The sequence below is a fragment of the Cnephaeus nilssonii genome (assembly GCF_951640355.1).
Source record: "Cnephaeus nilssonii genome assembly, chromosome: 13".
In the NCBI taxonomy this organism is placed as follows: Eukaryota; Metazoa; Chordata; class Mammalia; order Chiroptera; family Vespertilionidae; genus Cnephaeus; species Cnephaeus nilssonii.
Genome location: NC_137084.1, coordinates 76,805,160 through 76,826,357, shown reverse-complemented (window position 1 = coordinate 76,826,357; position 21,198 = coordinate 76,805,160). Strand labels below are relative to the sequence as shown.

Here is a 21,198-nt window from a genome sequence, read left to right as displayed (position 1 = left end):
CTAGTGTTTCTGCCAATCAGAGATCTTATTAAATCCTAAAATGGGATTTTAAAAATAGAGTCGGAGAACTCACATTTATTGAATAATTGTTGTGATACAATGTGGAGTTTCTGATTCCAAATAAATAAATTTCACTTTTGAATTTTCGATCTGTCACTTTTTAGCACCAACAGGCTTGGTAATAGCCTGAAGTTGACCTGACAGTGGGTTGACAACTTTCCCTTACTGGCCCTTCAATCTGCTTAATTACAAGTCCTTTGCTTCTTCTGTCATTCTCCTAGGAAATGGCCTACTGCCCTCCTTTCTGTACAATCTGGGCAAAACGACTGGTGATGGCGAGAGTAGTGTCAATGAAGCGGTCCACACAGCTAGAGAGACAATTTTCAGTACGAGAGTCTAGGCGATTCCCTGGCTTCTCCACACATTTATCCCAACATAGCTCCATGAAGTGGTGCACCTAAGAGGACAGAAAATAGTAACCATTAGGGTCTGTGTATAGGCCTACTTGCCAATTTTCTTCCCATTTTCATTTTCTGTCACCTAATTAAAACATCCTTTCAATCAACAAACCATGGGCTCTCCTCTTTCCTCACTTCCTACTCTGTCCCCAATATGGTCCAGACCCTCAGCCCTACATTGCAACAATTCCTTTATCCTCTCCTTTTCTATTTTTCTCTTCAGTAATTACAAAATACTTTCCATCAAGTCACCTGTGTTTGCTTAATCATCAGTTTCTCTGTTAGCTACTCAGGGCACTCCCTTATTTAACCCCAACCATACGGTTTCAATGAGGCCCACACAGCATACTCGACTTGACTCTTTTTTTTTGTAGTTAATCCTCACCTGATGACTGGAAGTGGGGTTGCCTCCCCACTACTCCCGACTGGGCTGGGGATCAAACCTACAACCCAGGTACCAGGAATTAAACCTTCTGTGTGAGGGCTGAGGCTCTAACTGAGCCATACTGGCTAGGGCTAAACTTGACTCTTAATAATATTCTGCAAGGGCCTCCCTAAAGATTTTTACCAATTCTTCAAAACAGTTCAAATTCTTGCTTGAAGGCCACTGTCTATTATTTTCTATTTGTGTCAAGTCCTCAATCAGGATGTAAATTTTCAGGCAGGATTAATTACTTTTTTTTTTTTTAAATCCCAAACTAGCACCAGTGTAAATTGAGAAAATATACCAATTAATTCCCCAAACCACTGTACCCATATCATTCTAAACCTATCCCTTAAAGAGTAGTTCTTAACCTTTTTGAGAATCCAATGAAGCTTATGGATCCACTCTCCGGGAAAATGCACATACAGGCACAGAAAATGTACGCACTTTCATAATGTTCAGGACTCAAAGATTTCTAACCAGGGTTGGGGGGGGGAGCGGGGGGACAGGGGGCGGAGAGGAGAGTAAAATACCATTTACCAAGGGTTCACTATTTGGGGAGGCTGAGAGCTAGGCACTCGCAGTCAATCCTTTTTGCGGTAATAAAAGATGACTTGTCACCTTCGTTTAAGAGGCGCGGTAGGTAATCAGCCCCACGTAACGCAGCTAATAAGGCACCGTGCCGGGGTTCCATGCCCAAAGAGCTGCAAAGCGCTTGTTGTAAACTAACAGTCTAGACTGATTACTTCAGAGCCCCCCCCCCCCCAATAATGTTCTACCGCTCTATCGTTCTCAAGTACGTTATCGCATCTGATCCTCACAATCCAGCAAGAGGACGGGCGACTGCGAAACCAAGATGCAGAGTGGCTGGGTGTCCCGCCTGGGGGCACGTGGCCTGTCGGCGGCAGGGGCGCGATTAGAACCTAGATCTCCCGAAGGTCAGCCCAGTGGGCTCGCCGCCGGACTCGGCTCCCGGACCCTTGCGCCGCCCAAACCTTTCTTTTCTGCTTCACACCTATTTTCCCCACCCTGGGCTTGCCTAACGGCACCTGAGCAGCACCGCTCACCGGCGGCAGGCCTGCCATGACTCGTTTCTTTGGCGAGGGAACCGGGAGGAGCAGGGACATCGGACGACCTCCCCGCGGGGGCCTGGGACCTGTACGTTAGCCTCGTTTCTCTCCACCCTGGTCCCTGCCCCGCACCTGTGCGGTGAACTGCGCCTTCTGCTGCTCGGCCGCCACCAGGCGCTGCAATTCTGCTTCGTCGGCCTCCCCCAGCTCCGCCATGGTCCGCGTCGGGGCTCCGCACTTCCGGCCACGTGCGCGCGCAAGTGCGGCGGCCGCACTCCGACTCCCGACTTCCGACTCCCGACTTCCGACTCCCGACTTCCGACTCCCGACTTCCGACTCCCGACTTCCGACTCCCGACTTCCGGTTCACCGAGCATGTTCCTTCTCCTTGTTTTCTTTCGCGTCGCGGTAGGAGGTGCCCGGTGACTGTTTCCGGGTTGCTGGGTGACCTTGAACCTTCAGGAGCGAGATGGCGAGTGTGTGGAGGCTGAGTGCCCTCTGCGGTGCCCGAGGAGGCCGAGGTGAGGGTCCGGGCGGCTGCGGGCTCCCAGCGCGGCTTCCCGCTGGGCAGGGGTGCGGGGAGGGCTCCTCTGCGGGGTGGCCTGGCCTCTGGAGCGGGGCGGTCCCCCTCCTCCGCGTTGGCCCCTCTGGCTCCTGTCGGAACCACAGCCACGACCACCGCGCCTGCGGGCCCCGACATTCCCGGGGCGCGTCTCTCGCCTGCCCCGGGCCGACGTGGTGAGGGGTAAATCGGAAAGAACTGCCTCCGGGAGTCACAGCCCTGGAGCTCGCTCCCCCTCCCCATCCACTGTCCTCACCGTGCTCCCACCCTGACTCGGAAAAGAGGCTCTAAACCCCAGTGCCTGGTCTTGCCCCTCGAGTGGGTGTACGGGATCAGTTCGATAATCATTGAACTGGGCGTTGGTGTTGTACCAGGCACTGTAGTAAGCTTGGGATTCAGATGTGAATAAAACATAGTTCTTGCCCTCAAAGCCTTTTCCTTTTTATAGGAAAAAACACATATAAACATAATTTAACACCAAACAACTGTGGTGCTGTACATACATTGTTATACCAGTCCGGAGGGAGACTATATCTAGCGCTCGGTTTGGAAGGAGTGCTTTGTCTCCGCTCCTGAAGGAGGTGTGCCTGATCCGCAAGGCCACCGGAGTAAGGTCATTACAGTTAGGGCTACTGGGCAAATGCAGCGAAGAAGGAAGGCGGAGAAACTGGTTGTTAGGAGAGGAAACAAAACAAATTGGATGTTATTAAAGCGTGAAGCTCAAGGTAAGGAATGAGCGCTGAATCTGGACAGGGGAACTGGAATCAAATCATACAAGAACGTGTCCTGATAAGGAGTATGCATTTTACCTGGTGTGCAGGGGACCCACTGAAAAGTTTGACATAGATTTGCAGTTTAGATGGACCACTTTGGTAGCAGGGTGGTAGCTGGCCATCGCGGGAGATGGTCAGGCTAAGACACAAGTCAGGGAGGTGAGGTAGGGCGCTGGGGTAGCAGTACAGGCAAGGATGATGAGGTCCTGACCTTGAAGAGAAGTCCAGAAGATGTTGTCTCAAGAGATGTGTGGGTACATCAGTGCGATTTGGCAATTGACTGAATTTAGGGAGAAAAATCCTACAGGACTTCCAGGTTTCTGGGTTAGGCTGGGATGTCCTTAAAGTGGGGAACATACAAATGGCAGACAATTTTGGATGAGAAAGTGAGTTGAAGGATGATTTTAGATTTCGGCATGGTGAGTGTGAGGACCATGTAGGATATGTCAGGGGAGAGGCCCAGCAGGCACTTAAGCTTCTGAAACTGGAGAGAGATCAGGGCTGGAGATACAGAATTTGGGTGTCATCAACTCAGTAGAAGCTGAGTAGACAGAATGGCCAGGGGTGGGCAGAGGAAGGGAGGAGAGCAATGGGCAGATGATGGAATCCTGGGAAAACATTTAAGAGTGAATGCAGGAGGTCTGGCCGGTGTGGCTCAGTGATTCAGTGTAGACTCAGGAACTAAGAGGTCGCTGGTTCAATTTCCAGTCAAGGCAGAGGCCTGGGTTGCGGGCTCGATCCCCAGTAGGGGGTGTGCAGGAGGCAGCTGATCGATGATGTTCCTCTCTCATCGATGTTTCTTTCCCTCTCCATCTCTCTCTAAAAATCAATGAACATATTTTTAAAAAAGAGTGAATGCAGGAGGAGACTGATATAGGATGATCAGATAATTAGAAGAGAGTTCTGTCAGAAAGGAAGGGAGGAAAAGAGCATAATGCCAGGTGGTGACGAAAGGCCCAATAAGATAAAGACTGAACAGTACCTGTTGGATATGGCTACTTGAGACCATTGGCAACTTACTAAAGCAGCTTTGGTGGGGATAACAATAAGTTACTTTGGTGGGGATAACAATAAGTTCCTGAGTTAAAGAATGATAGGGAAGTTGAGATGATTTATTTTGTTTTTAATTTTACTTTATTGATTTTAGAGAGAGGAAGAGAAACATCAATGTGAGAGAGAAACATCAATCGGTTGCCTCCTGTACGTGACCCCACTGAGGATCAAACCTGAAACCTGGGTATGTGCCCTGACCGGGAATCAAACCTGCCACTTTTTGGTGTATGGGATGATGCTTCAACCAACTGAGCCACACCAGCCAGGATGATTTAAATAACACTTTAAAGAAGCATGGTTGGAAGGAGGAGAAAGAGAACAGGGGAAGAGCACATGGGCATTGTAGGAATTAGTATCAAGGGAAGTGTATTACATCAGTGGAGGGAAAATGGCCAATTGGAAGGAGAGGTTAAAGATACAGGAGAGAAATGACCTTTCATTGAGTGCTTATAGGTTCCTGGAATTACACTGAACACTTTGCATATATTATTTAATTTTCAACAGTATTATAAAGTAAGTGCTATTATTTCCATTCTACAATTGAGGACATTGAGGTTAGGGGGCCTGTTTTACTTAATTGCTGATCGTCTAACAGCTTGTAAGTAGTGGAGTTGGGTTAACTAAGGGCTGTCTGTTTTTTAACCAAGACACAGGATCGCAAACGGGACAGAAAGGATGGGTTCAGGAGTACAAGTGGAGAAATTGATCTTGAAAAGGAGGACGCTAATAAATGAACTTGCCAAACTAGACTGAATTCCTTGAGAACAAAGACTGTATCTTTTATCTCTTACTCCACTGCCAAGCGGATGAGTAAATGGAAGGAGAAAACTACAATTTACTTTTAAAAATTAGTAAAAGTGAAGCCTTTTTACATAAGGGGTTTGTTGAGTTTTCAGTCTTCCAATGGTTACTTAGTCTGTCCTTACAGCAACCCAGTGAAATAGATGTTATATTTTTATTTGTATTGATTTCAGAGAAGAAGGTAGAGGAAGAGAGAGATAGAAATATCATTGATGAGAGAGAATCATTGATCGGCTGCACGCCCCTCACTTGAGATCAAGCCCATACCCGGGTATGTGCCCTGACCAGGAATTGACATGTGACCTCTTGGTTCATAGGTCGATACTCAACCACTGAGCCAAGCTGGCTGGGCAAAATAGATGCTATCTTTAATTTACAGATGAGATGTTATCCTCTGTTTGGGTGGAAGTAGCTTACCTATGGCCATTTAGAAAGTCTGTCAATCCTGTTACAAGAGAGGTGCTTATGATCCTCCTAATGTCTCTTTCCTTAGCTCTCTTCCTCCGAACCCCAGTGGTCAGACCTGCTCAAATCTCGGCATTTCTCCAGGACCAACCTACCCCAGGATGGTGTGGAATACAGCACATTCACCTGTCACCCAGCCGCCATTGTATGTTTTCTCCATTGCTGCTGCTTTCAAATGGGCTCTGGCCATCTTCATCGGAGCTAGTTATCATGTCTTTGGGGGGACTTGTTGTCTGTGGGGGGAACTTTTGTGTCCAGCTCTGTCAAGTGAAGACCTAGCCTACACCTCTGGGCAGACCACACCAGCATGGTTGAATGATGCCATTTACACTCAGAGAATCTTCTGGTATAAGTCTTTTTAAAAATTTTTTAATTTTTTAAACAAGAAAATAGCTTTAAGAAGAGTCTGTTCAGTAGTGTAGTTACTCTTATTTAAAATAGTTTATGGAGAGGAGCCAAATATGAATAACTTAAAGTAGTGGACAATTTTTAAAAAGTTATGCATATTTATGGTTGTAATTAACTTGTTTGTTTTTATATAGGTTGATATTAAAATCATGGCATTTCTTGGATGAATACTGTTTTTAGATATTATTAAAGTTAGTCTTAGAAAGCCTGTATAGGTGAATATGAGTTGACTGTAATTCCATTTTTGAAGTCTGGAAAGATCAAATAAAAACTTCTCTTGACTCTTACATCAACCACTTAGATATAGTTGCATCTGAGTTATGAGAAATTATACAAGTGTAATCTTTTGCTTTTTAGACTAATTTTATCTTTGAAAAGTTTTTGTTTCTGCATTGATTTGCATAGTTTAGTTAGGTTTAGCAGAGTAGTTTTAACTTGGGATGCATGGGACTGAAACCCCCTGAAGTTGAATACATAGTTTTAATGTATGTGTTCATGTGCATTTTTCTGGAAAGTCGCTCCATCCTTTTATTAGATTTCCCAAAAGGGTCTGTAACAAAAAAAAGAGGCTCTCAAAGAAATGTTTATAGCCCATTTGGTTTTTCACTTGCTTATTGTTCCATTTCTGTTCATGAGCAATGGGACAGAATAAGGACCATGGTCCTAAAAGTTGACATCGGAACTTTGCTTCTCTGAGTTGGCTGTTTTCATTTTTTAAAAAAAGTAATGTTTTAAAGGAATTTCTCAGGTGTCCCTAACTGGTATTCATTAGGTATCTGTCCATTATACTGAAGTCCAAGGTTGGTAATTCTGCAAATATATTTTGTCTATTTCTTGCCTATAAATAAAGTGGATCTGTCTTCTAATCAACATGTGTAGGTGTTGACAACCTGTACTAAAAAAAAAGGGGGGGGGGAGAAGCATCTCTTTCAATTACCTCCTTTATCTTGCCCTCTTTATGCTCAGAGGTAAGTCTTACACGCATATAGTTTGCTCTCTGTCAGTTTGAGTTATTTTGTGGCAGATACTGAATGTGAGAGATAGGTTTACCCCTTCAACTCTTATGAATCTGGTCCCTCCTTCCTATAGCTGGTTCCAAGGCTGCGTCTCTCCACTGGACTGGTGAGAGGGTTGTCAGTGTTTTGCTCCTGGGCCTACTTCCAGCTGCGTATTTGAATCCTTCTTCTGCGATGGACTACTCCCTGGCTGCGGTCCTCTCTCTCCATAGTCACTGGCAAGTACAGCAGTGCTTTCAGTATTACGTTGTTAGTTCAGTTTGTTTGCTGTAAGCTTGTTTCATTATTGCATATAAGGGAGAAATTGATTGAGATACTCAAGACCTGTAGAAAACATAATATAAGGTATTTCTATGCCCAGATTTATATATCCACATGCTCATTCGATGTCTTCACTCCCATATCTAATAGACTTTTTAAAAATATATATTTTTATTGATATTAGAGAAAAAGGGAGAGGGAGATAGAAACATCAATGATGAGAGAGAATCACCGATCGGCTGCCTCCACACTGGGGATCGAGCTCACAACCCAGGCATGTGCCCCGACTGGGAATTGAACCGTAACCTCCTGGTTCATTGGTCGACGCTCAACCACTGAGCCACGTCGGCCGGGATCTGATAGACATATTTAATGTAGCATGCTATAGAACTGAGTTGCTGATGTCTCCCAGATCACTTCCTCTAGCACTCTTGCCCATCTGAATTAATAGCATCTCTGTTCTGTTTGTTCAAGCCCCAAACTTGATCATTGTCTTCTATTCCAGTAGTAGTCTCTTAACTGGTCCTCCTTCTGTCTATTCCCAACACAGCTGCCCCCTGATTCTGTTAAAATATTAAGTCAGGTCAAGACATTCCCCTTCTCAAAACCCTTTGTTGTCTCCTAATCACACTCAAACTAAAAGAATTCTTACAGTGGTCTAGACTCTGTGATTTGGCCTGTTTCTCCCTTATCCCCAGCTACTATCCTCACTGGCTTTCTTGATAATTCTCGACATGCAGGGACACTCCCGGCTTCAAGGCTTTACTCTTACTATTCCTTCTGCCTGAAACTCTTTTTCTAGTTACGTACTTGGATTATCCCTCATTTCCTTCATGTCTTACATGTCACCTTCTTAGTGAAGTCTTCCCAACTTTTACTCAAAAGTGCAGTGCCCTTCCCAACATTCCTTATCCCTTTCTCGTTTTATTTTTCTCAGTAGCACTTATTAAATTCTACTATAACATATTATTTTATGTTTTCCTAGTCTCCCCCCAACTAGAATAAAATCACAAGAATAAAGTCTCTGGCTTAATGAATAATTACAAGGGTAATACCACCCAGGCCAAGAAGTAGGACTTCGCCGTCTACTCCAGAAGCCTCTTCCTTGTGTTCTATCGCCTCATAGCTGTTCAGTATCCCTCATCAGGAACCTGATTTTTACAGTAATCACTTCCTTATCTTTCATCATAATTTTATCACCAAAGTATACACCCTCTACACTCTATCTCAGTCTTGCTCTTTTTAAAAAAAGAAATATGATACAGATTTTTGACAATTTTTGTTTGCTATTGTAGTTTTAGAGCCTAAGCAGTACTTGACACATAGCACCAAGAAAACATTTGTTCAATGGCTGCATTTCTAGTTTTTCTCTATTTTGTCCAGTGTAGTTTATTAGACTTTCTTAACCCATTTACGCCATAAGCATCTGCAGATGCAAGCGGTGGACCTTTCCCACACGTCACACGCATCTATAATAAAAAAAATGTTTTCTCTAAGTGGCTGCCTTGACCAACTTTAAAATCATTTTTCGTTAGAATTTTCAGTTGAAGATATTCAAGAATACCTGAATTGTAATACATTTATTTTTATAATATTCATTGCAAAATAATTTTTTTAAAAATATATTTTTATTGATTTCAGAGAGGAAGGGAGAGGGAGAGAGAGATAGAAACATCAATGGTGAGAGAGAATCATTGATTGGCTGCCTCTTGCACGCCCCCTACTGGGGATCGAGCCGACAGCCTGGGCATGTGCCCTTGACTGGAATCGAACCGGGGACCCTTTAGTTCGCAGGCCAATTCTCTATTCACTGAGCCAAACCAGCTAGGGTGCAAAATAATTTTTTAAATTAAATTTAAAATGTCATGGCGTGTGGGGATGGTTTTTGTTTTGGATGCTTGGCAGTTAACTGATTAATTAATCACCCTCTATAAAGTTTGTAGGTAACAATTGGGTTCCCTGAGTTCATTTTATTCTTATAGTTTTGTAAGGATAGTATATCATGGGAAGGTTTGGTAGAACTGAAAGGACTTGGGGGAGTATTTTAATCAACTTTGTTATTTTACACATGTACCCCAGGGAAGTTAAGTGACTTATCAAATCGTTTTCTAGCTAGGGTTAAGGGGATTTTGCCTACCTAGTTTTCTGGGGATGGTTAGGAAGAATTACCCTTTAACCACATGGACCTTTCAAAATAAAGGATTCTAGTTGCTATGAAATATTAGATTACAAGTACAGTAATATTTTTCTAATGTGTTTCTTGGAAGGAGATGCATCTAAAATAATGAAAAATCAGAATAAGATGATTTTAAAGTAAAACATTAAAAAAATTACAATTGACATTTACCTTACTAATTCTCCCTTTTCACACACACAAGACTAGAAAGAACCTTCTATCATTATGTACTAGTTCTTTAGCATCCTATCTCGTTTAACCCACATTAATTGGGCTTTTATCCCAACTATTTAACTGAAGTCATCTTTTTAAATATAATATATTTTTATTGACTTCAGAGAGGCAGGGAGAGAGAGAGGGATAGAAACATCAATGATGAGAGAGAATCATTGATCGGTTGCCTCCTGCATGCCCCACACTGAGGATTAAGCCCACATCTCTGGCTTGTGCCCTGACTGGGAATTGAACTGTGTGACCTGGTTTGACACTCAACCACTGAGCCATATGGGCTGGGCTAACTGAAGTCATTCTTACCAAAGTCACCAAAGACCTTCATCTTTTCAAATCCCTATTCACTTACTTGAACTCTTAGCGGCATTCAACTTATTTGAATATTCCCTCCTTGAATAATTTTTCTTTGGCTTCCTAGATGCCATATCTGTTTAATTCCACCTCACCAGCTGTACCTTCTCAGTCTCCTCTGCCAGCTCCTTCTCCTCTTGGTTGACCTCTGAATACTAATGGTCTGAACGCCAAGCTCAGTCTCGGCCTTCTTAATTTCTCTACACACTTTTCCAAAGTTAGCTCAGACTTATATTATGCTAGACGCCCGGTGTACAAAATTCGTGCATGGTTAGGGTCCCTAGGTCTGGCCTGTGATCAGGGCTGAATCAGGGCCTTCCAGCTGCTGGCTGAGGCCTTCCTTCATTGTGCCCCTGGTGGTCAGCACATGTCATAGTGAGGGATCAAACTCCTGGTGTCCTGGTCGAACTCCCGAGGGGACAGTTTGTGTATTAGGCATATATATATATATTTTTTTTTTTTATTTTTTTATTTTTTTCCCCCTGAACTGCAGACTTTTATTTCCAGTTGCTAACTGATCCAGCCACTTGGATGTTTGTTATCCTAAATTTAACTTGGCCAAAATCACTTTTTTTCCTCAACATCTGCTTGATTTTCCCTCAAAAGCTCTCCTGTTCTTGCCAATTTAATTAAATCTAGTTGCTCAAGCCAAAAATCCTAGGACACATTCTAGATACTTCTTTTCATCTTATTCTACATCTAGTCCATCAGCTCTTTCTGTTAACTCTGTCCTTTAAACATAGCCTGAATTGTCTCTTCACACCATCTCCCCGGTCACCAGCCTAGGTTAAGCCAAGAGTCTTGCCTAGAATACTTCCACTGCCTCCTAACTAGTTTTCTGTTTCTGTTCTTGCCCTCCTTTTCCTGCCTGCACTGTCCACTTGCCACACCATAGCCAGAGTGACCTTTTTAAAAAGTAAAATTACATTTATCCAACGAAGATAGATAGGTGGCCAATAGCACATGAAAAAATGCTCAATATCATTTGTTATTAGAGAAATGGAAATCAGAACCACAATGAGATGCCACTTCACATCTACTGGGATGGCTGTAATAAAGAAGATGGATAGTAACAAGTGTTTCAAGGATGTCAAAAACTTGGCGTCCTCATATAGCTCTGCTGGAAATTTAAAATGTGGCAGCCACTTTGGAAGTTCCAACAAAAAAGCTATATACCATATGATTCAAAGATTCCACTTTTAGGTGTATATCCCCCCCCACCAAATTGAAAACATGAGTGTATACCAAAACATACAGTAATGTTCATAGCAGTGTTATTTATAGCCAAAAAGTGAAACAATCCAAATGTCTATCAGCTGATGAATAGCTAAACAAAATGTGATATATATGACTATAGGCACACCTCGGAGATAGTGCGGGGTTCAGTTCCAGACCACTGCAATAAAACAAGTATTGCAATAAAGTGAGTCACAGGAGTTCTTTGCTTTCCCAGTGCATATAAAAGTTATTTACACTGTATATGCTATAGTCTATTAAGTGTGCAATAGCATTATGTCTTAACAAAAGTATAATGCTAGCTGTTTTGGCGCAGTGCATAGAGTGTTGGCCTGTGGACCAAAGGGTCCCAGGTTCGATTCCAGTCAAGGGCATGAACCTCAGTTGCAGGCTCCTCCATGGCCTGGGCCCTGGTCGGGGCATGTGCGGGAGCCAACCAGTCCATGTGTTTCTCTCACATCAATGTTTCTCTCTGTCTTTCCCCTCTCCCACTCTCTCTAAAAATTAATGGAAAAATATATCTTTGGGTGATTAAAAAATAATAATAAAAAATAAAAAAATTTAAAAAGTACATACCTTAATTTAAAAATAGTTTTTTGCTAGAAAATTCTAACCATCATCTGAGCCTTCAGCAAGTCATTTTTTTTTTTTTTGGTGAAGGGTCTTTCCCAAGTAACATAAAAAAAATCACTATAACAAATATAATAATAATGGAAATGTTTAAAATATTTTGAGAATTATCAAAATGTGACAGAGATGCCTGGCCAGCATGGCTCAGTGGTTGAGCATTGACGTATGATGCAGGAGGTCATGGTTTGATTCCCAGTCAGGGCACATGCCTGGGTTGTGGGCTTGATCCCCAGTAGGGGGTGTGCAGGAGGCAGCTGATCAATGATTTTCTCTATCTCTCACCCTTATTCTCTGAAATCAATAAAAAAATATTTTAAAAAAATGTGACAGAGAGATGAAGTGAGCAAATGCTCTTGGAAAAATGGCACCAATATACATGCTCGATGCAGGGTTGCCACAGACTGCAATATCTGCAGAATGTAGTAATGTGCAATAAAATGAGGTATGCCTGTGTTATTTGGCCAAAGAATGGAAGCCCTGATACAAGCCACAACATGGATGAACCTTGAAAACGTTATGCTAAGTGAAAGAAACTGGACACAAAATGCCACATGTTGTATGATTGCATTTATATAAAATGTCCAGAATAGGCAAATCCATTGAGATAGAAAACAAATTAGTGGTTGGGTAATAGACTGTTAAGTACAGTTTTGTTTGTTTTTTAAATATATTTTTATTGATTTCAGAGAGGAAGGGAGAGGGAGAGAGAGAAACATCAATGATGAGAATCATTGATTGGTTGCCTCCTCATCCTCTACTGGGGATTGAGCCCACAATCCGGGGCATGTGCCCTTGACTGGAATCAAACCTAGGACCCTTTAGTCTACAGGCTGACGCTCTATCCACTGAGCCAAACCAGCTAGGGCCAGGGTTTCTTTTTTTTTAATTAATGTATTTTATTGATTTTTTTACAGAGATGAAGGGAGAGGGATAGAGAGTTAGAAACATTGATGAGAGAGAAACATTGATCAGCTGCCTCCTGCACACCTCCTACTGGGGATGTGCCTGCAACCAAGGTACATGCCCTTGACTGGAATTGAACCTGGGACCCTTTGTCCCCAGGCTGATGCTCTATCCACTGAGCCAAATCAGTTAGGACCCAGGGTTTCTTTTTGGGGTGATGAAAATGTGCTAGAGTTACAGAATTTGTGAGCATACTAAAAGTCACTGAGTTGTACACTTAAAGGATAATTTTATGGTAAGTGAATTTCTACACTAATAAAAGAGAAAGATGCAAATTGATTGTACCTTCGTGACACCCACCAGCCAATCAGGAGTTAGTATACAAATTAACACAACACGGGTTAATTTGCATACACAGGCACCGAGTGGATGGGGGCGGGACTCTTGCGCCATGGCAACGATGCAGGCATTCCACACCGCCCCAGCTGCTCCAGGCCTCTGGGCAGCGTGGGAAGGTGGAAAGGCAGCTCTGGGCCAGAGCAAAGGCAGTGCCGGCAGCCAGGGGAAGGAAGGCCCATTCTTGCACGAATCTTCATGCATCGGGCCTCTTGTATATCAATAAAGTTGTTAAGTAAAAAAGTAAAATTAGGAGAACCAAGATTGTGGCATAGGTAAATGCCTGTACCACCACCTCCCACAACCACATCAAAATTACAACTAAAATACAGAACACCCATCTTTCAGCTGCCTGAAAGCTGGCTGAATGGAAGTCCTATAACTAGAGAAATAAAGAAGAAAGCACATTAGGACCAGTAGGAGTGGTGGAGGCGCAGAATGGGCTGATCCGACACACACATATGGCTTTTTTTTAAAATATATTTTATTGATTTTTTACAGAGAGGAAGGGAGAGGGATAGAAAGCTAGAAACATCGATGAGAGAGAAACATCGATCAGCTGCCTCCTGCACACCCCCTACTGGGGATGTGCCCGCAATCAAGGTACATGCCCTTGACCGGAATCGAACCTGGGACCTTTCAGTCCGCAGGCCGACGCTCTATCCACTGAGCCAAACCGGTTTTGGCATATGGCTTTTTTTTTTTAATTGGGAGGGATATCTTTAAGGTTTCCCAGGAGAAGCAGTGGGGCCCAGACCCCCAGGCCAGGGTTCCAGATCTGGGAAGAGAAGTCCTGTAACTTTGGGCTGTAAAAACCAGCAGGGATTGTGGCTAAGTGACACAGATGGTGCTGGAGAACCAGTTCCTCTTAAAGAACCAGCACATGAACTTACATGGACTCTCTCCCTCTGAGCTGCAGCGCTGGGGCAACAGCTCGAGGGATAGAGGGACATATAGGGAGGAACTGGATTGTCTGGCATTGGAGCAAGAACTCAGGGACAGCTTTCTCCCAGATGGGTGCTCGCAAGGGTCATTGTTCCTATGCTGAGGCTTTCCCTGTTGCGGAGCTGATTGGCAGGCATATCTGAGTTTCCAACAGCCTGGCTCTCACTGTTTTCTCAGCCTCGGTGATTCTCTGAGACCCCGTTCCATCCAATTTGCAGCCTCACCCAAGCTGTTTGCAGTGGCTTTTCCATATGAATGGCCTGTCCTGGCTCAGGCTTCAGACTTTGCTAAACTCTCTCAAACAAGCTGCAGTTGATGTCAGCATGTCCCACACCTATCAATTAAAAGACCAAGACCTGGCACTGCTTCATGGCGGGGGCCTTGCCTGGGCACCTCCAAGCTCAATACAAATAGCTTCTGCTGGGTGACCCTAGAAGTGGCTGATTTTCTACCTACTTGCGGGCCCTAGAGCCAGCACACCTGGTGGGTAGCTTCAGACCATACCAGATTACAATTCTACACATCCACAAGTGACACACTCAAGTGGCAGACTGAGTGAGCACCAAAGCCCCACTGAAGCAAATCCTTGCTCCATAGGGGTGTATCCTGCAAAGCAGCTCTCCCACTGGAGTTGCAGCTGGTCCTCACAGCCAGTTGGCCTAAAGGTCAATTCCTCCCAGAGATATACCAGCAGCAGTCAAGGCTTAACTACAAGACTGTACACACAGCCCACACAGGTTGCACCTAGAGTGCCTAGCTCAAGTGAATGGGGAGGCTGAACCACTGGGCCCTGTAGGACATCTGCTATAGAAGGCCATTCTACCAAGTCCAGGAGACAAAGCAGCTCTACCTAAGACATAGAAACAAACACTGGGAAGCAACCAAAATGCGGGGACAAACACAACACAAATGAAAGAAATGTAAGCAAGCAAACTACTAGATACAGAATTCAAAACCATGGTTATAAGATTATTCAAGGGTCTTCATGAGAGCATCAAGGAATTCTGTGGGACTTTCAAGGATCTTAGTGAGAATGTCAAAGACATGGAAAAGCACCAGTTAGAAATTAAGCATACACTGACTGAAATAAAGAATACAGGGATTCAACAGTAGAGTAGAAGATTCCGAGAATCAAATCAATTATTTGGAGAATGCTACAAGCAAAAAAAAAAAAGAAGAAGATAGTGTAAGGAGCCTCTGGGACAACTTCAAGCATACCAGCATTCACATTATGGGGTGCCAGAAGGATAAGAGAGAGAGCAAGGTATTGAAAACCTATTTGAAGAAATAGTGACAGAAATCTTTCCCTACCTGGTGAAAGAAATAGACTTACAAGTCCAAGAAGTGCAAAGAGTCCCAAGCAAGAGGAACCCAAAGAGGACCACACCAAGGCACATCATAATTAAAATGCCAAGGGTTAAAGACAGAGATACTCTTTTTTTTTTTTTTTAAGATTATATATATATGTGTGTGTGTGTGTGTGTGTGTGTGTGTGTGTGTGTGTGTGTGTGTATTTTAATAGATTTTTTACAGAGAGGAAGGGAGAAGGATAGAGGGCCAGAAACATTGATGAGAGAGAAACACCAATCAGCTGCCTCCTGCATACCCCACACTGGGGATTGAGCTGGCAACCAAGGTACATGCTCTTGACCAGAATTGAACCGGGGACCCCTCAGTCCGCAGGCCGACACTCTATCCACTGAGCCAAAACCAGTCAGGGCCAGAGAGACTCTTAAAAGCAGAAAGAGAAAAGCAGCTAGTTATCTATAAGGGAGCGCCCATACAATTGTCAGCTGATTTCTTAACAGAAACTTTGCAGGTCAGAAGGGAGTGGCAAGAAATATTTAAAGTAATGAATAGCAAGGATCTACAACCAAGCAAAGCTCTCATTTAGAATTGAGGGTCAGATAAAGAGTTTCACAGACAAAGCTAAAGGAGTTCATCACCACCAAACCAGTATTACATGAAATGTTGAAGGTATTCTTTAAGAAGAGGAAGAAGAAGAAAAAGATAAAAAAAATACGAACAATTAAGTGGTAATAAATACGTATCTATCAACAATTGAATCTAAAAATCAAAATAAATGAATAAGAAATCTAATGAACAAAATAAACTGGAGAATAAAATAGAAGGCATGGGAACTGGAACAGACTAGTGAACCTCAGAGGGAAGAGGGAGGGGAGCAGGAAGAGATTAACCAAAGGTCTTACCTATGGACACAGATAGGGTGGTAAAAGCCTGGGGTGGGGTGGGAACTGGGTGGAGGGGGGCAGTGGGGGGAAAAGGAGGGTATCTATAATACTCTCAACATTAAAGATTTAAAAAATGAAGTAAAATTAGGTCACTCCCCACTTAAAGCACATCTGTGGTTTCTCATATTTCAAATAAAATTCAAACTGTTTTTCATGACCTTCAAGGCCCTATGTGATCTATCTTCACCTTCTGATCTCCCCGATTTCCAGCCACACTAACCTTTTTACTGTTCTTCAAAGATGCCAAGGTCATTGTCACTTCTGCTTGAATGATTCTTCTCATTCAGGTCATCCTTTCTAGAATATTACCTCATAGCACCTATGTACTCTTTCTTTCACTAGAGTGAATATTCCATATGGGCAGGGATGCTGTCTTATTGGCTGTGCTCCCAATACCTATAACAGCTTCTGGCACATCATATCTGTTTAATACATTCTTTTTGAATTAATGAAAAACTGCAGAACATTGCTTTAATTTAAAAAAACATACCAAGATTTTGTAGATAGAGTAGCAAATAATTACTATTTCTGATATAAGTAATTCTGGAAAACAGAATCTGAAGAATAGGAAGATGTCTTTATTATATTATTAGGAAACACTTGATTCCTTTACTTTGGTTTTTGACTTGTTGCGTTTTGAACCTGATTGTCTTTTTGCAGCCAAGTTATCTGTGTGGTCTTCTAGTGTCATTTGTGATTTTTCATTTGTGCTGTGATTTTTTTTTTCCCGTAGGGGCCTTGGACAAGTTGTTACTGACTATGTTCAAAAGGAAGCGTTGCAGAAAGCTGCCAAGGCAGGCCTCTTGGCACTCTCGGCTTTCACCTTTGCTGGGCTTTGTTATTTCAACTATCATGATGTGGGCATCTGCAAAGCTGTTGCCATGCTATGGAAGCTCTGACCTTCTTGACTTAATACCTTGAAAACTGATTGTACACCTCTTTGCCTCTGCTCTGTCATGCCATTCATCTCACAATAAGGAGGAAATAACAGATGAGTCCACTGGTGAGATAAGTCTCTTCTCCTAATCACCTGGCTAGTTGTAGAATTTAATCTGTGAGGAAAAGGTTTGAGAGGAATTGTATCCAAGAAATTGTGAGACAGAGTTCCACATTCTGGCGAGTGAATGAGGTTGTCCTCCAGCTTCTCAAGACTCACAATGTAACTGAACATTATATATGAGCTTTCGCATTTTAATTTACCAAACTCTTAAAGGGAATTCAGCTTTATTACTGTCAGTAATAAATACCTAATCAAACTTCTATATTTGCCCTAAGAATTATGGAGAGAGGAAAAGCTATTAATTCATAAGTAAAGACTGCAGAAACTTATGCAGCACTTAATGTTTGAAAACTTTCCCCCTTTGTTTAGTTGATACCAGTCACAGAGGTTATATGTCTTTGGGAAACTTTAAAGTTAGGAAATGCTATTACTATCAGGATATTTCATATTACTAATTTCTAAATCCTGGTAAAAAGAGCCTTGAGAACTTGTGAATATAGAGAAGTTCCATGCAGAGGGAAGAGGTACCCCTGTAAAGGTATCAAAATATTACATGTTCTAAACTGAGACTTAACTCCTCAAATGTGTTCATTTTACTTGTCCCAAAATAATATCCACAAATATAAAACTTTAAATTGTAAATTGTTATTTTTCCCACTGTGAGAATCTTTAATGTGAAATGTATTCTGTGAAAATTTTTTAAGAAAAATAAAATTCTATATAATAAAAATGTATTTTGCTCTTTTATGTATTAACTGTCCCTAGTTTTATTTAATAGAACTGAGTGTCCATTGCATCTATAGCAATAAAACAGGATTGAGTCTTTAAATTTCCTTCTGGGGCTTAGCAGTTAGGTAAATCGGACACAAAGCACTGTAACACAAAAAGACTTGCATGTAATAGGCAGAAATATACTGAGTATAAGTAGGTAGTTTGGTATGAGGAGAGTATTAGAAAGAATTAGGTCCAGATTATGGTGTTTTGTGAATGCCAGCCTTTGGAATTCAAATATATTCTGCATGTAATTAGCCTGGTCTGTAGGATGAGTATAAGGCATGATGGTTAGTTTCTCCTAGCAGCATAGAGGGACTGGGACTTGGCTCATTTCACTTATAGAGGACCTTACTGGGCAGCTGAGGCCAACTGTTGATGGAAAGCTGGCCAGAAGGGGGCGTGTGTTCATCAATGTCCATACCGGTTAAAGATAATCAGATGTGTATTAAGGGTTTAGGAAGAAGTGATTAGTTCAGTTTTGCATGGGTTAAAGGTTTCAAAGGGGAATGATGCCTGAATAGCAGTGATTTACTAAGGAGTGGTGGTGCTGGGCCAGGCCTCCCTGGCAGGGAGGAGAATTTTATTACATTATTTAGAATTGCTGTTTTGTGGTGGTGATAAAAAGTAGACTGACCCTTAGTCAATTTTATTATTGCTTTAAAGTTCTCTAGACAGTGGTCCCCTTAGTGTTGTTCATCCCCTCACAGCAGCCCCCAGTGCACCGTTACTATAAAACGGAGTGATGAAGTGGAGTTTTCCCTGTAGTCCAAATGGGGGAGGCTGTCACTGGGTAATACGGGAATCCTGTAGCTATCATCAGTACCACCAGATCCTAGTTGGGATTTGGAAGGGTGTATAATGCTAATAAACTTCATCAGATGGTGACAGACAAATGGAGGCTGGCTGGGTGCTGTTTGACTCTCCTTATTAGTTTTGTAATTAGGATAGAGCTGAGCTGTTACTTTGGGAAAACTTTTTGTGAGCTGCTAGAGCAGCAGGGAAAATAAGGCAGGAGCTAACAGCAGTGGGAGGCTTCTGAGGTTAAGCAGGCCATGATCAGAATTGTGCTTCAGAAAGAATTTAGGTGATATTAGGAAGGTTGATAAACTGGAGTTAGAAGGACTTGTAAGAGGATAGAGGCAGAAGGAAGGGCTTGGACTTTGATAGTGGCAATTTTATAAAGTATTGTGGGAGTCATAAACATTCATTCATTGATAGGTAATAAGTACCTTATGTAATGGGCACTGTGCCTAGGTACTGCGGATGGCGATAATAACTTGGAATTTATAGTCTAATTGGAACAGCAGGTAAATGATTGTAGTTCAGTGTGATAAGTGCAATAATAGTTAAGCACATCAATCAGTGATGTCACAAAGGGTGCAGTAAGAATTTGCTTGCAAGTTTCCTGGAAGAGAAGAGTCTTGACCTGGGTTCTGAAAGATAAGGAGCTGACAGATGGCCACGGAAGCTGGGGTGAGGTGTGAGGTTGACTGGAGGATGCTTGATCAAGCAGAAGATTGCACACAGTTTGGTATGAGTGCAGCATAGGGAGGGACTGATTGTAGAGGACCTTGTATGCCATGATAAGTAATGGAGACTATTTTTGTGGCAATGAGGAGTCACTGAAGATTGTTAATTATGCAAATAACATGGTCAGATGTTTATTTTCAATAGGTTATGCTGGGCTGTGTGAAGTATGAATTTGAAGGAGGCAAACATGGAAACATTATTTCAGTGATCCAGAAATGAAATGATGAATCCTGAAGGAAGTAATAGCCAGAATGAAGAAGAGAACTGCAAGAGATATTTAGAACTTAGTGTCAATAAGATCGTGTGAAAGATCAAAAGAGGAGGGGAGGTATGTTTGTCATAAATAGGTAGATGCGAAGTATTGCCATTAATTTTTAAAGGAAAATTAGAGATGATAGTAGAAAAATAGGTCACTACCAAAGTTTTGTATTTGAGATATCCAGGAAGAGATAGCATTTATAGACATTTTTAGCAATGTGACAGACTAAATTTTAGAAATTATTTTGCTCTGACTTATCTAAGAATGTTAAACAAGAACACTTTTTAAAACATGTGCCTGAACTTGGAAAAGGAAATCCTCTGAGGCCAGGACAAAATGAGCATATATTCAGGGAGGTAAGCAAAAGCTGAGGCTGTTTAGGGCCCTGGGAGCATTTGCTAATCCCAGGTGGCCTGGAGTTCTTGTTTTAAGGTGACAGGGGCCAGGAGCAAAGCTTTGGGCTCAAGTGGGAGTTGGATTGGAGACCCTGTTAGAACCACAAAGAGTTTTACCCTCAGAGAAAGGGCAAATTAGAAAATAATTTTACCTGAAAAAGCAGAGCAGAGAAACTTATCTGCCTTGTCTTGGTTCTGGTTAGAGGCAAGAAAGTCTCCTCTGAGAATATGTGGCTAAGGGCCAGCCCTCATGCCATCTTGTATCCTAAGTTCATACTATCTGCATGCCCATAAAGACTACACACTGCAAATTTAGCACTTATCTAGGTTTGTAGTACTCTAGATGCCGGTAGAAGTGAACAAATCCTCCCTGGAGGAAGGCTCCTCCAACACAAGCCTCAGATATCCTACCAAGTTCCAATGAATGTGAACTTCTAGCAATAAATCACAATCTCACAGGAACACCCTGAGCAAGAGTCAGCACAGATAACTAGCAGAACTATGCCCACAAAGAATTCAGACCCTGGCAGACCCAGAATGTAAACAGAATGAGATGGAAGTCTAAATATAACTCAGTTGTCAGATCAGGGACCAGAAGGTCTTTGGAGAAAGTGGTCTACCCCTGAAGTTATCTTCTTGATCCGTAGACCCTTGGGAGGTAGATGTCTACTTGGGAAAGTGGCCTGTTTCTCTGGAGTCCTTATGATGAATGTCAGAAGGAATTCTCCTGGGGTCTGGATATCCAGGTTATAGGATTCTAAGCACCTTTACATGACACAGAGGGCCTGGAGTTTCAGAGCTCTATTTGAAGCTAGAAGTACCCAAAGTGG

At 42.5% G+C, this 21,198-nt stretch overlaps 2 protein-coding genes across 2 annotated transcripts; one reads left to right on the top strand and one right to left on the bottom strand.

The window, feature by feature from the left end:
• Positions 1–59: 59 nt before the first annotated feature.
• On the bottom strand, positions 60–2,214 carry TIMM8B (translocase of inner mitochondrial membrane 8 homolog B). Its single transcript, XM_079788635.1, has 2 exons — positions 2,085–2,214; positions 60–457 (listed from the first exon to the last, which is right to left on the bottom strand). The coding sequence occupies exons 1-2, from the start codon at positions 2,166–2,168 to the stop codon at positions 290–292; spliced, it is 252 nt and encodes an 83-aa protein (XP_079644761.1). The 5' UTR covers positions 2,169–2,214; the 3' UTR covers positions 60–289.
• Positions 2,215–2,327: 113 nt separating this feature from the next.
• SDHD (succinate dehydrogenase complex subunit D) lies at positions 2,328–18,140 on the top strand. The gene is made up of 4 exons (XM_079787438.1): positions 2,328–2,472; positions 5,634–5,750; positions 7,103–7,247; positions 17,144–18,140. The coding sequence occupies exons 1-4, from the start codon at positions 2,421–2,423 to the stop codon at positions 17,307–17,309; spliced, it is 480 nt and encodes a 159-aa protein (XP_079643564.1). The 5' UTR covers positions 2,328–2,420; the 3' UTR covers positions 17,310–18,140.
• Positions 18,141–21,198: the final 3,058 nt, after the last annotated feature.